The sequence below is a fragment of the Mauremys reevesii genome, unplaced genomic scaffold, assembly GCF_016161935.1.
Source record: "Mauremys reevesii isolate NIE-2019 unplaced genomic scaffold, ASM1616193v1 Contig3, whole genome shotgun sequence".
In the NCBI taxonomy this organism is placed as follows: Eukaryota; Metazoa; Chordata; order Testudines; family Geoemydidae; genus Mauremys; species Mauremys reevesii.
In genome coordinates, this window is record NW_024100840.1 from 1,346,363 (window position 1) to 1,362,727 (window position 16,365).

A 16,365-nucleotide genomic window follows, 5' to 3' on the forward strand; every position below is an offset into this window, starting at 1 on the left:
GCATCCATCTTTGCCGGAAAACTGGCAAGGTTTAGAAGGCAGGGTGGCTGCTGAAGTGGACGGGACTGCTCCAGTGCCTCTCCCTTCGAGGGAGGGCACTGGTCCTCAACTAACTGGTCCTATCCATGCTCTGGCACTACTCAACACCCTGTGCTCAATCTGGGATTCCTGGCTGATATCCAGAAGCTGGTACTGGAATTCTTTTGGCCAGTACTGCACTGGGTCTCTGTGGGAGTTCTGCATTTTCCCTTGGAGGAGGGGAGACAGGGCCTGAAGTGCCTGCACATGCAGATCTATGTCTTCTGCCTCCAAGTCCTGCAGAGGCTTCTTTATGGTGCAGGTAGTCTGGCATGGAGCGTACTGGCACATGCCTTCTTCTGTCATCTCTGAAGACTCCAATATGACCGGCAGTTCCTTTATCTACATCCAAGAGGTCTTCCATGAGACCTGTCTGGGTTGCCGATCTTCTACCAGGACCTCCTCTGGACCTGGAAATGTCTTGGTGACCAGGTATGTGGCAGCCACTGAGGGGGCTGATCTCCTTGTGTATCCCCTGCTACACAACCCCCAGCTCCATGTGCAGGCAGTGGAGTTCCCCTTGGTGCAACAGAAGTTGTTCCTGGTGGAAGTCATCAGAGATGGAGACCTCCTGGACTATGACCAGGGAGACTGGGTGGATATTCTGATACTAATTGAGCACATGGAGCTCTCCACCCATCGTACTCCCTGGCATGTACTGCAAGAGATTAGGGCCACTTTGCCACCCACTGCTCGGGTCTACCTCAACTCGGTCCTGTGGGAGGGGGTCACCCTCAGGAGGGTTCCCCCCTCCCATGCTACACCCCAGGCCCTCCGGACCTTCTCATAAGGCCGCTGCCCCATGAATCCGCTCGGCCACCCCATCTGTACACTCCAAGCCAGCTGCAAGACTTGCAGATGGTATGCTTTCAAACCATGCCAAGGGCACATCTGTACATGCTCATGATCCATTCTCTTCATTTTCTCACCCTCGTGTCCTGCCCCAGCACCAAATGATGGGACCCTGTCACAATATATATGTGTAATAATTTTGTTCTTTGCAGTAGTTTGAACCAAATTGCCTGGTCCTGTAATTGCCAGGATCATCTCTGGAGCCTTTTCTAAAAAATATGCATTACATTAGCTACTCTCCAGTCACATCGAACAGAGGCTGATTTAAGTAATAGGTTATATACCAAAATTAGTTGCTCTGCAATTTTATATTTGAGTTCCTTCAGAACTTTTGAGTAAATACTATCTCATCCTAAAAGCAGCAAAGAGTCCTGTGGCACCTTATAGACTCACAGAAGTATTGGATCATGAGCTTTCGTGGGTGAATACCCACTTCGTTGAAGTGGATATTCACCCACAAAAGCTCATGCTCTAATACTTCTGTTAGCCTATAACAGCAGTTCCCAACCTTTTCATCTGGCAGGCGCCAGATGAAGGACCGTGGCGGTGGTTGAGCATCCGCCGAAATGCCGCCGAATTTCGGCGTCATTTAGGCAGTGATGCCTCTCATTGACATCACTTGTTGGTGGCAAGTGGCATCATTGAGAGGTGTCGCCACCGAAATGCTGTCGAATTTCGGTGGCATTTCGGCAGATGCTCGACCGCTGGCCAGGACGCGGGTGCTGGTCTATAAGGTGCTACAGGACTCTTTGCTGCTTTTACAGATGCAGACTAACATGGCTACCCCTCTGATACTATCTCATCCTAATGATTTTTTACTGTTTAATTTATCAATTTGTTCCAAAACCTCCTCTATTAACACCTCAATCAAGGACGGTTCCTGAGATTTGCCTCCTAAGAAGAATAGCTCAGGTGTGGAGATCTCCCTCACATCCTTTGCAGTGAAGACCAATGCAAAGTGTTAATTTAGTTTCTCTGCAGTGGCCTTGTCTTTCCTGAATGATCCTTTAGAACCTCAGTCATCCATTAGCTATACCGACTATTAGCTAGGCTTTCTACTTCCGAAGTACAAAGTTTTGCTATCCAGCACATTAGAAGAATGGGGGGAGGGAGGGACGGGAATGTCGGTTAGTCAAATATTCTGGTTAACTAAGAGTTATACTTACCAATGGAATACCAGTTTCCAAAAAATTAGAATACAATAAAATGAATAAAGTAAAAAATAATATATAGGCACTCACCAATCCAGTAGTAGTACTGCACTGCAGAATGGTTCGGTTCTTAAAGCACTTAGATGTATACAGGTAAATTTTTCTATGTTGGGAAATGTTAGGGTTAAGTAAAGACCTGGGAAGCTGCTAGTATGCTGACATAACATTAGGGAAGAAAGGCACAGACAGGGAGTATTTCTTTGTTTGATAAATAAGTTGCCATATTTTTCCCTTCCCTGTTGCTTCTTGAGGAATTGATAATCCTTGTAGCTGCATGAAAAATGTAGTTGTTTAAAAGAATACCCTAAGTGTTATCTTCCCTTCTCAGCTACACAAGCAAGCCCTGGGTCATGGCCCCTTTCTCCCTCCCCTAAGAACTGCTCATGGCCCCTTCCTCCCTCCCCTGAGAACAGCTGATTAGGGAATTTGAAACAAGAAGTTACTGCAAAGAAATGTGTTTTCAAGGTGAAAATGCCTGTATGACATGTGCAATGCTATGAACAATAGATAGGGGTGGGTATACTAATAGCATGGGTGTTTCTATTACTTAATAAGGGATTTGGGGATGTTGTAATGGATGTAGGTTTTTACATACAACTTAGATTTACTAGAGTGTGCTCTAACTAATCCAGTGCTTACTCGACAATTGGGTCGAGGGGAACAAGTATCGCAATAAAGAAGCCTGTACTCGTATCCGCCTCTGGGTCAACCTGCTCCTTTTCTTCTATCATCCTATACAATAGGTTCTCATATGACACTACATATCACTATGGGTATATTAGAGCGCCTACAAAGGCAAAAACTCCAATAGTACACCCAGATCACTAAAAATGCACTTAACACTAAAACTGTACTGAACATAATTTAATTTTTCTTTGACGATTCAGAAGGCACTTCAGGATCTTGAAGTGCCTTAGGGTCATCATTATTGACATCAATTATCATTGTAGATGTAGAAGATGTAGAAAGTATAGGAGATTGGGCTGAATCTCTAATGATTCTACGACAAAACCTGGAAGCTGCTTTGTTGAATAAATCCCTGATATCAGCTTGCTTACTGATTTTCTGCCTCTTTTGCATAAAAATAGAGTGCAGAATGTGCAATTGCATAACCAGCTGGGTAGTATAACAGGGCTGCCTTTCTGCAAATTTAATTATTGTATCAAAAGCTGAAGCTGCCTTTCTCCAAGTTATTTTGTCCTCTTCACTAAAATATTCTTATTCGCTGTCTTTAACTGTGTCCTTTGACTTTTCAGGATTCAAAACATTCTCTATTATTTCTGTATCAGTAACAATATGTGTCACTTCAAACTTGTCAGCTTCAACACACCCTTCTATCTCAGTTTCATGAAGTTTGTTGATTGGGTGAGAAGAAGGTGTATCCTTCACCATTTCAAGAATTTGTGCTAATGTATTTTTGCTAACTCTTACTTTAAAGCCTTCAAATTCATCTTCATCAGATGATACTTCTTTAAACAGAATACTAGACTGTAATTTTATCTGAGCTCTCCTTAATGTTTCACTTTTAACAGAAATCCAGGCACAAGCAACATTAAAAATGGCCTCTTTTGTGGTATAACAAGATTGAAAGTCCTATATAGACTCACTTGCACCTGCTCGGGTAGAATTTGGCAAGCATTGCCAAAATAGGCCAGTTTCAGTAGCATTATAAATTTGTTCAGAGGAGAGACCATGTTCGTCAATTAAATTTCTAAAAAATTCACAATATTTTTCTGAAGCTTCATGGTCAGCCAATTTTTTGTTCACCAGATACCTCTAGCTTTCTAATGCTGTGAGGAAGTTTAAAATACAAAAGCCATCCATCAGAAAATACACATGGTTCAGTCAATTGCATTTTCTTATAAAAATCTTTTGCCTTTTTGACAAGCATTGGGCCGAAGATAAGGGCACTCTTTCATCATTTCAGTGAAAACCATTTATATGAAACACTTATATCTGTTCTATTTTAGGCATATGCAGAGTATGGCATTGTTCCACAGCATTATTTGTCTCACAACTAGCAATAAAATTGTGCAATTGTCCTTTCTCAGCCTCAAGGTCATATATTGTGGATGAGCCAACATTGTACTCTTGCATCAAAACAGTCTATTCTCTCCCTTTTCAACACATGTACAAATATTTTCTATTATTGTAACCCTTCTGCCCCTCTGAGTTGGCAGCAACAAGGGCAGGGTTCAGTATCCAGGGGTTCTGTTTCAATAACACAATGCAAAACCGTCTCGAGCCCCCACCCAGTGACCTGGGACAATTACATACCACCCCCCCCCCCCGGGCGCCTCTAGGAGGCAATACATCCCCACTCACAAGCACGGAGTCCGAGTGTAGCAAAATCCTTTTAATAAAGGAGGGAAACAATGCGGCATCACGTTAGAGAAACACCACAAACAGAATTATAACACACACCATAAGCAAAAAACCCACCTCCAAATACATTTGGCACTGTCCTTTCCCCCTTAGGGTCTTAAGTCCAATCACGCCAAAGTCCAACAACCCAAAAGTCTCTGTCTCTGGTCAGAGTTCAAAAGTTTATCTGCAGAGTTTTACCCCCCCAGCCTGGGTGGAAATGGGGGGTCACACACAGGGTATTAAGGGGGCACCTTACATGGGCCAGGGGCCAACTGCTCCGCCTCTCCGTGGAGTTCTGCTGCAGCCTTCATCACAACCAGCTCCACTACACCAGGTAGGTCGCTCCTCCAGCCAACCCGTGAGCCGCTCCCACGAACCACTCCGCTCACTGTTCCATGGGCTGCTCCAACGTGCTGCAAACTGATCCGCTCTGCCAGCCGCTTAGCGATAGATCTTCAGGCTCCCCCACTAGTTAACACAGCACTCAGTGATCTCAGCTCAGTAAGCTTAGCTCTTTTAGTGATTTCAGCTTCTAGTAGGGGAGCCCCAGTGCTGGTGCACCATTAGCCCAACATGAATTCAGCCCAGCAGCCTCTAGATGGACTCCTAATGGATTCAAAATTAGCTCTCTCTTCAACAGTGGAGAGAGGAGGAGGAGAAGATGGTGCAATTGGTGTTCCAGATCCTCAAAAGGGGGCCCATACCACCAGGTACACACACCAGTCCCCAACTTCTCTCAATTCACTGGGTTTTGGCACCCATGTCCGTTGTCTAGCAAGTGCCACCCACCTAATGGTGGGACATCTCTGTCACAAAGCAGTCCCACAGTTCCTCATCCACACAACCAGGGCGACAACACTCCACTCCTCCTGCCCCAACAACAAAGAAACTGGGGATCCCAGAGCTGTCAAAACAACCATCCCAGGCTGCCGCATGCAATACCAGGTGGGGTGGGTGTGCCAATGCAAATACCTGAAATTCCTTTTCACACTCCCCACAATTCACCACCAGAGCATCCTGGTCACCCATCCTGACTCTGCTTACATCATAATATCAACACAATTCTCCTATGCTTCTCTCCTTTGTATTTTGCTGGTATTTTGGATGCCATAATGGTAGCATGGCACTGATATTTTATGATAAACACAGGACAATACACTGAGTAAGAAATCGACTTATCACTGTGGCGGATACAAACAGAAAGAACAACATCCGGCTTTCCTGGCTAATTCAAGCATAGTCCACCTGCTCTTGGAAATATTTGGGTCCCAAATAGCTTCAGCATCAATTCCAATGAGCTTCGGCATTGGTCCCAGTTACTAGATTGAAGATTTGTATTGGGAGATATCAGAAATGTTGGTTTCTAGAGCTTTCCTATTGGTAAAGTGCTGAATAACACAGCTTTTACTGTAGGTAAAAAAATTGCTTCAGTTTCTGTGTCCTTAGCTAGTTGCTTTTCAAATTCTTTCTTGACCTGTCTGCTTATGCTTTAAAATTTGACTTGTCAGTATTTATGTTCCTTTCTATTTTCTTTGCTAGGATTTGACTTCAGATTTTTAAGGGATGCCTTTTTGCATCTCACTGACTCTTTTACTCTGCTGTTTAGCGATAGTGGCATATTTTTATCCTCTTAATTCTTCTTTTATTTGATGTTATGACAGGGTGCACTCACTCTACACTAGACAGGGAAGGGTTAACTCCTAACTGTGGACTGAGGAAGCCATGTCCTCATGTCCCTATTGGGCATGTTCCATGTGTAGCACTAGTATAAAGGTGAGCAGCCCAGGGCTGATGGCCAAGGAGGAAGGACATTCCTTGCTGGTTCTGGCCTGGGAGCAGCGAGAACCCCTGACTATGGAAGCTGGAGGAACCAAGACACAGACAGATGCCCGGGTACTGTGGACATCCCAGAGGGATCAGAGCCACCAGAAGCTGCAAAAGCCATGGATCCCCCAGGCCCTGAGGACATCTGGACCCAGACTGCAGGAGTCACAGTAGGAAGTAGCCGGGAGTAGGGGGTGCTAGGCATTGTCCCTTCAGCAGTCAGCATGTTTTGGATGGATCCCTGCTTACTAAGTGGCAAGTCCAATCGCCAATACCAGAGGACTGGCCTGGGACCCTGTGGAGCAGGGAGGGCCTCGATTCCCCCTACTCCTGTCACCAGACACCCTTGGGTTGCAGCCTAACCCCCTCATTCTGGCCACTAGACCTTACCACCCTGTGGATAAGGGCAACTTTACTGGTTCTGGTCACAAGGTCTTATTGCCCCACAAGTGAAGGCAAATATATTGACTCTGGCCATGGAGCTGCACAGCCCTGAGGGAGAGGGCATCTGTGTTGAGCCATATTATTAGTTCTTCTAGCCCTAATGACAAGGGCATCCAAATTGACTCTGACCACTAAGCCATACTGTGCCAGAGGCAAAGGCAATCATGTCACCTCTAGCCATTTTCCCTCACCACCCTGAAGTAGAGGGTAGATTTGAGGATGGGGGTGCAGTTTTCCCACCCTGTCACAGGGGTGTACATTTAGTTTGATCATCTCTTATGGTTCATTTAAATCATCTTCATGCAATTTGTAGGCATTTCTCCCTAGTGACTGTTCCTTTAATTTCCATTTAACTAGCTTCCCCATTTTTGTGTAGTTCTCCTTTCTGAAGTTAAATGTTACTATCTTGGGTTTCTTTGGGTTTTCCACACACACCCCCACTAGGATTTTAAATTTAATTACATTATGATCGGTATTACCGAGTGGTTTCACTATATTCATAGAATCATAGAATCATAGAATCTCAGGGTTGGAAAGGACCTCAGGAGGTCATCTAGTCCAACCCCCTGCTCAAAGCAGGACCAAACCCAACTAAATCATCCCAGCCAGGGCTCTGTCAAGCCTGACCTTAAAAACCTCTAAGGAAGGAGATTCCACTACCTCCCTAGGTAACCCATTCCAGTTCTTCACCACCCTACTAGTGAAAAAGTTTTTCCTAATGTCCAACCTAAACCTCCCCCTCTGCAACTTGAGACCATTACTCCTTGTTCTGTCATCTTCTATCACTGAGAACAGTCTAGATCCATCCTCTTTGGAACCCCCTTTCAGGTAGTTGAAAGCAGCTATCAAATCCCCCCTCATTCTTCTCTTCTGCAGACTAAACAATCCCAGTTCCCTCAGCCTCTCCTCATAAGTCATGTGCTATTGACCCCTTGGATCAGATACCATGGTCCACTGAGGATTAGATTAAGAATTGCCACTCCCCTTGTGGATTCCAGAACAAGCTGCTCCAAGAAGCACTCATTTACGGTTTCAAGAAATTAAGTCTACATACCATCCCGAGCTTACGTACACCCAAAAAAAGACTTTTTTGCCTTTGTAGGTGCTCTAATATACCCAATCATTTCACAATCACCATCACCATCCTAGTCAGATGGTCAGTAGTATATTCCTACTGCTATCCTTTCATTGCAAAGATGGAAATGCCATGGTACAGTTTGAGTCATTTAAGATTTTTACTTTATTTGATTATATGCTTTCTTTCACATATAGTGTTACTCACCCACCTGCATGATCTATTCTGTCATTTCAGTATATTTTGTACCCTAGTATTACCATGTCACACTGTTTATCTTCATTCTACCAAGTTTCCATGATGCCTATTATATCAATAGCCTCGTTTAATGCCAAGAACTCTACTGCACCCATTTTAGTATTTAAACTTCTAAACATGAGAGATAATTTTCCTGTGACTCCTGAGTTGAATCAAAGAAGCTGATGTGTATACTGTTCCCTTTGGGAGGCAGCAGACTTTGTAACTATTGTAAGTGGCCAGTGACAGTGGCTGGGTAGTTCAGTGATTGATAGAACTTCTAGGAAATTGTTTGTGTGGGTGATAGACTGGGGTGGCAGGGAGTTGACACCCCGTTTAGCATCAGCATATCTCTCTCGCTGAGGCGAGGGGGTGACAAGGTGACCTATAGTTCTGAGTGCCCAGGAAAAGCATTGCAAGTAGGAATGTATCAAAAGCCTTACTAAAAATTAAGATATCCTGTCTATTGCTTCCCCTCTATCCACTAGGCCAGTAACACTGTCAACGAAGGAAATTAAGTTGGTTTGGTATGATTTATTCTTGACAAATACATGTTGGCTATTGCTTACACTTTATTATGCTTTAGGTGATTACAAATTGATTGTTTAATAAATTGTTCCAGTATCTTTCTAGCTATTGAAACCAGGCAGGGAATTATAGAACAGTCAACCTGTCTTTGAAAAGGGGAATCATATTTGCTCTTCTCCAGTTCTCTGGAGCATCACCCATCCTAAAAGAGTTATTGAAGATAGTAGCAAATTGTTTCAAGATTGCTCTAACTAGTTCCCTAAGTACACTATGATGAAATACATAGGCCCTGTTTAAATGAATACATCTCTAATTTATTCCCTATTCTGGAATGTGTTCTCTCCCCCTTGTTAATATTTATTAGGTTAATTATCTAGTCACAATTGACCTTTTTAATGAAAAATTATGCAAAAATAGTATTAAACACCTCAACCTTCTTGATGTCATCCATTATTAGGTCTCCTTTCCCACCAAGTAGTGGGCCAACATTTAATTAGTCTTTCTCTTGCTCCTCATATATTTATAGAACCTCTTCTTATTTCCTTTTATTTCCTTTGCTAGATCTAACTCATTTTGTGCCTTAGCTTTTGTGCCTTAGGCTGATTTTTCCTCTACCTGTACTTTGTACTCCTCCGTAGCAATTTATCCTTGTCTCCACTTTCTGTACTTCTTTTTGATTTTCAGGTGCTTATGGACCCATATTGGCCTCCTACTATTCTTCCTTTCTACCCTTAGCATCAGGATAGTTAGCTGAAAATCACTATTTAAAAATGAGGTCTTTCTGTTATTTATAACCACTATAGCATACCAACTGCAAACCTAGCTAAGAATTATAACTGCCTCAATGATTTCTAACTCCTACCAACAAACAGTTTTCTATCTGTTAAAATAAATAGGAAATTAAATTGAAAAAAAACTTCAGTAAATACAGAGTGAAGATTGCCTGGCGATAGCACTAATCCTTCCAGAATGTTAAGTTCAGCAAAAGTCAAACTAGTAGAAACCAGGAAATACAGGTTTAATGTAAATGCATGCACAACCTTAGCTCTGCCCTATTAGAGCAATGGCTCAGTACTTCACAACACACATACTTGCACTGTACCTTTTCACATAATGGACAGGTAATACCTGCACTTGCGCTACACTCAAACACTGAGCATACTCCACCCACAGAATACCACACCTGTAAAATTTAACAGCTGTCATCAGACTCTACCGGTGTGGTGCTCTGCTCTGTTCAATGTTGGTATCACTCGGCTGCGTGCGTGTTCCCTCCGTGTGCTGCCCCAGCTCTGTGCAGATAGCTGACACAGCAGACCTCGAGAGAACCCCGAATGAGCACAGACTCTAATAAGGTACGAAGGCACCCAGGCCAGGTTTATTGTCGAAGAGAAACACAGTCTCCAGCTCCCTGGCATAGAAGTCCAAGGTGCTGCTAAGGTGCTGCTAGGTAGGACATATGTGCTCCCTGGCAATGGACTCAGCTCAGTCAGTGGCGGGACTTTCCACTGCCCCCTAGGCCGGACAAAGACATCCACTCAGGGGTGTGTTCTTATACACAGGTACAAACAGATTACACATCACTCCTGAGGTATTAAGGTACAACCCCTCTACGTATTAAGGTGCCACCTCTAACCTTGTACATGTTGGTTCAAACAAAACAACACTATCCATCATATTACCCTTTTGCCCCTGTCATTGGGATGGGCCAGCCTGTTCCTTGTTATCTGTGTAGAATGTGTAAGTATGTGAATACTGATATCTGGTGTCCAGTACCTTTTAGGTACATATCTTCTTGCAGCATCAGCCCTTTCCTTGCCAGCTTCTGTGAGCAGGGCCTGCCTCTGGCTCACAGCTTAACTTTGCTTTATGTTAGCAAAGTCTTGACCATTACTTTAGTTCAGGCCTCAGGCCTCATACCTGGCCTCTGACAAGAGTTTATGTTTCAGGGCCTCATCTTATTACAACTGCCACTTCACATCCTTTTACAAGCACTTTGCATTTGCACACAGGATATCACCTCAGCCTACACTGTCACTTACCTATCAATAGATCCAGACTGCTCTCACACCCTACATTGCACCTAATACCCATGAAAAGAAGACCCCAGTGTCATGTGATAGGTTATTGTAGGTATGGCCTTGTCACTTGTATCTTGTCTTCCTTCCCCATTTTTGTCTCTTTCCCCACCTGTTCTCTCGTATGCTGGAAGGTTGTTCTATCATGTAACAAGAGACAACTAGTGGCAATAAGACAAATCGCGGGGAGGGGAGGTAGGAGAGATGAGACACCAGTAACTAAAACTGATGATAATCAAAACAAGATCCATCACCAACAAACAATGCACAGTTTAATCAGCATCATATATAGCCTGCATTAGACATCTGACTGGATGACACCACTAATGCTGTGCTGCCCCACCTCATCTCTCAGGCTACTCTACCCCTGAAGCTGCCAACAGTCACTGGGAATTACCTGAGTGCACTCAAACTGCATGTACTGTGTTAGGTGCAGCTGTTCTGAATGGGGAGGCAATAGGTGGGGTTGGTTGATAGAGGTGTGTTTGTGAGATGAAGAAAAATGGATTTGAACCCTTCCACATGGGTCAGTAAAGAAATGCATGTGTACCTTGAGGTTCCATTCTGCACTACACAACAGCCTCACTATAACACCCTTCATAAAGACAAACCTTTGGCACCCAGTCCCTGGATCCCACCTCCAAACTTGTGGTTGCAGTGGGGGGATTTACAGCACCTTCAGCCTCCTTCCCAAACCCCCACAGTAGGACTATTTTGCTTAGGGTGACCAGACAGCAAGTGTGAAAAATCGGAACAGGGGGTGGGGGATAATAGGAACCTATATAAGAAAGAGACCCAAAAATCGGGTCTGTCCCTATAAAATTGGGACATCTGGTCACCTTAATTTTGCTATAATGAACCCTTGGTTATAACAAATAACTTGAATCCCAAGAGATTTGTTATAGTGAGGGTGTACTGAATTTCAATATAGAACTGTGTAGGCACCAATAGCCAGATCTCTGTGATGCAGGCTATATAGTTTCCAGTTAAGTGATGGGCTATGAGAACAGTCTGACTCTATTGAGGGTAAATGAACAGCGTAGGTTTAAGGTTATCCTGTGTGAGAAACTCCTGGTCCAAATATGAGAGTTTATTGCAAAGGAAATTAGAACTTTATTTTCAGCAAGTAACCTTTAAAAGCAAATATCTCTGGGTTTTGTATCAGTTACACAACAAAAGCATCCCTATTGTAGCCTTTTATTTTATTTAAAGCACATTTTATGTGGTGTTACACTGCAGTGGGTTCATCTCTGGTGGCTACAGTTTCAAGAAACCTCTGCTACTTTCTTCAGATTTAGAGTCTCTAGAAACACCTAAAGACCCCGAATAGTGACCACACAGACATTCACAAGTTTGTTTTACAAGTTTTATTACAGTTACAGTTAAAGTTATGATTACCCAAGTGTAGATGAACGCTTTGTTGCTCACAGTACAAATTCGCTGGAGACCACTCTGTCACACACCAGTGCCCTTTTATTTCTCACACTTTCCCCACCACCACGTATGTACAGCTATATACAGTGCAATACCCAGTCAGGTAGCCCCTTAGGGGGCAGCTTGCTCTTACAGCAACTGGGAGCAACAGCCCCTCACTCCTCACTTTCCTGTTCCCCCTGTCCTACTTCCTTCCTGCCAGCTTTATAGGCCTTCCTCTCAGCAGGCTCACAGGTGATTGCTCTCAGGCTCCTTTAATGAGCCACACCCTGCCAGCTCCAGCCAGTTCCCCTTGATGGGAGCTATGCTAGCAGGTTCTGAGCTAACAGGGGCTGTTTCAGTGCCTCTTAAGCCAGCACCCTGTTACACCAAACAATATAAATTCTATACAGAACTATGCACAAATTACAAATAAAGTTATACTCACATCCTTAACAATAGTGTTAGGGTCTGGTGGATCTCTCATGGCTTGATCATCAGTAGAGAGATGTTTTCTGCTGGAGTCTCCCAGAGGGAGCTCAATTGTCCCATTCTGGGCATCCCCTTTTTATAATGTGATTCTGTCTACACCTACATTCTGCACGTGCCCATAGAAGTGTGACCCTCTGTTCTCTTATTGGTCTGTGTCCCCTGGAAACTTAAGGGACCCCAATTTTCTATAGGCTGGGTAAATAACCTTTATTCTCATTAGCACTGATTAACAACCTGTATCCTGTGGTTAAGACACATGTCAGAGACAGATGCACCTTTGCAGTATTTTCTGTAATCAAATATTAATCTTCTGGGTAATTTTTTTCCCAGTATTACCACTTGGAACCTCTTTTCCCATAATCTTAGGGCATCAGGTTATTTTCTGGTCACTGATGTCATCATTTCTTGTCTCCACAGCCTGAAATAGATTAGCTAAAATCTTGCAGGCCTCAGCCGACAGGTTATTGCATTTCAGTTTGTCTTATGTCTACTAAATGGTTTCTCTAAATACTGATCAATCTTATAGTTTTATAATCCTAAAATTAACTCTAATTAACATACAATGAATATATGATATAATATGTTGATTAATCATAACATCACACAATAAATGAATCATAAACTAAAATCATTGCATACATTATAAATTGGTATCAGTCCTGGTAGAGCCCCAGTAGCCTGGCAGGATGAAAGAACAGCTGGAAGGAGCTCCAGAGGTTGCAGGAGGATTATGTTTGTTCTTCAAGATGAGCAGGCAGCACATAGGTATTGTTAGCTTATTTGTTTTAAAGTTGCTTGTGATGTCTGGATAAAGAATGTGTATAACTGAAAATCTGTCACTGAAATGCTCCTGGGTTAGAGGAAGAAAAAAAATATGCAACAGACAGATCTCTCTGGCTCTAAATCTGTATGTGCAAGATCCAGATGATACTAATTTCCAAGAGAGATGGAATCACACAGAAGGTGATTCTTGAGAGCTTTGAAAGCTTGTCAGTTAACCATCTTTACCATCACATTGCAGAGAATGCCCCACTCCCAAGTGTGGTGAGATACTATAAACATGAATTAGTGGTGTTCAAGTTTTTCTGGTCTCTGTTAAGACTGTTATGAGAGAATGAATTTGTTAACTTGGTTTATGAATCACTCCTGATTTCTGCAAGTGTATTCATCATTTGTCAACTATTCAAAATACTCAAGATGAAATACTTTCTCCCAATGTTTATATTCACAACCTCTTCACTTTCAATGTTATTCTTAGAGCCCCCTCCTGCACCCAAACACCCTCCCAGAGCTTGCACCCATCACTCCTGCACCCCAACACTCTATCCCAAGCCTGGAGCCCCCTCTTGCACCAAATTCCCTGTCAGGGTTCCGTCCTCACTCTGAACTCTGGGGTACAGATGTGGGGACCCGCATGAAAGACCCCCTAAGCTTATTTCTACCAGCTAAAGTTAAAAATTCCCCAAGGCACAAATTCCTTCCCTTGTCCTTGGATGGTATTGCTGCCACCACCAAGTGATATAGACCAGAATTCAGGAAAAGGGCCACTTGGAGCCCTATCCCCCAAAATATCCCCCCAAGTCCCTTCACCCCCTTTCCTGAGGAGGCTTGAGAATAATATACTAACCAATTGGTTACAAAGTGAGCACAGACCAACCCCCCTGGGTTTTTAGAACACTGAAAATCAATCAGGTTCTTAAAAGAATAATTTTATTTAAAGAAAAGTAAAAGAATCACACCTGCAAAATCAGGATGGAAAGTAACTTTACAGGGTAAATAAAAAGATTTAATACACAGAGGATTCCCCTCTAGGCTTAGCTTCAAAGTTACAAAAAACATGAATAAAACTCCCTCTTAGCATAGGGAAAATTCACAAGCTAAAGCAAAAGAACATTTCCTTGCCTTTACTTAAAATTTGTGTAATTTTAGATGTATCATTTCAGGTATCTTTTTAGGAGTTGTTTTACCTGCTTGGTCTCTCTTTCTTTATTCAGAGAGGGAACAAACAAAGAGAGCACAAACAAAACCTCTCCCCCCCCAGATTTGAAAATATTTTCTTTCTTTATTGCTACTCTTGGTCAGGTGCCAACCCAGTTGTTTGAGCTTCTTAACCCCTTGCAAGTAAAGTGATTCTGTACCTCTGGCCAGGAGGGATTTTATATTACTGCATACATAAAGATTGTTACCCTTCCCTTTATGTTTATGGCACAGCCTCCAGATCACAGACAGTGCTGGACAACCTGTTTCACACTGGCTGTGATTTCTTCCTGGAGCTCTAGGAGAAAACAGAGTTAATAAAACACATGCACCCTTAGATATACTACTGATTATATAAAAACTAACAATATTTCCCACATTTTAAGGACAATTTTAACCAGTTGATTCTGGGAAACTTTTATTGGAGAGTGCATCAACCACTTTGTTAGAAGCTCCTGAGATGTGTTGTGTTTCAAAATCAAAATCTTGGAGAGCTAAACTTCACCGAAGATGGTTTTTTGTTTTTTTTTATGGTGTGAGCCACTTTAGCGCAGCACGTTCGGTTTATAGTTGGAAATGCCGTCCCCAAATGTATGGGAGTAGCTTTTCCAGCGCGTATACAATGGTGTAGCATTCCTTTTCGCCGATTGACCAGTGGCTTTCCCTCTCAGACAGTTTATTGTTGAGAAACATGGCAGGATGGAATTCTTGATCAGGTCCTTCCTGCATTAAAACTGCTCCCACACCACACTTGGACACGTCTGTGGTTACTAGGAATGGTTTGTCAAAGTCTGGGACCCTTAGCACAGGGTCAGACATGAGTGTCACTTTAAGCTGGTTAAAGGCCTTCTGACACTCTTCAGTCCACTGAACTGCATTTGGCTTTTTCTTTTTGCTTAGGTCTATCAGTGGGGCAGTGATTTGGCTGTAGTGAGGGACAAATCGCCTGTAATATTTGGCCAAACCTAAGAAGGATTGGACCTGTTTCTTTGACTTTGGGATAGGCCACTTTTGGATAGCATTCACTTTGGCCTGTAGGGGGTTTATAGTTCCTTGACCCACCTGGTGTCCAAGGCAAGTCACTCTATTTATGCCTATTTGATACTTTTTAGCCTTAACAGTTAGTTCTGCCTGCCTGATGCACTCGAAGACTTTTTGTAGATGCTCCAGGTGTTCTGCCCATGAATCAGAAAATATGGCCACATCATCAAGGTGGGTGACTGCAGATTCTCCCAATCCTGCTAGAAGACAATGTACAAGTTTTTGGAAGGTGGTGGGTGCATTTCACAGCCCGAATGGGAGCATCTTAAATTCATACATCCCTGCATGGGTGATGAAGGCTGAACATTCCTTGGCGGGTTCATCTAGTGGTACTTCCCATTACCCCTTGGTTAACTGTAAGATAGAGGTGAACTGGGCACATCACAGTTTCTCCAATTGCTCATCTATGCGTGGCATTTGAGAGTTGTCTGGGTGAGTTACAGCATTTAGCTTACGGTAGTCCATGCAAAAGCTTATTTCCCCATCTGGTTTGGGAACTAGAACCACTGGAGATGACCATGCACTTTTAGAGGGGCAGATTACACCCATCTGTAGCATGTCCTGGATCTCCCTTTCTATAGCAGTTTTTGGCTTGAGGAACCACCTGGTATGGTTGGACTCTAATTGGGTGAGCATTACCGGTGTCAATGAAGTGGTGTGCCTGTTCACTCCATCCTGGAGTGACTGAGAACATCGGTGCAAAGCTAGTGCACAGTTCCTTGATCTGCTGTCGCTGCATACATCCAAG

General features: G+C 43.3%; 1 protein-coding gene across 1 annotated transcript in view; it reads left to right on the forward strand.

The window, feature by feature from the left end:
* Window positions 1-367: 367 nt before the first annotated feature.
* The window catches only part of LOC120393762 (GTPase IMAP family member 4-like), an 86,234-nt gene continuing 70,236 nt past the window's right edge, over window positions 368-16,365 (forward strand). Inside the window, exon 1 of the mRNA XM_039518260.1 lies at window positions 368-719. Within this exon, the coding sequence (XP_039374194.1) occupies window positions 368-719 (352 nt within the window). The remainder of the gene's footprint in view (window positions 720-16,365) is intronic.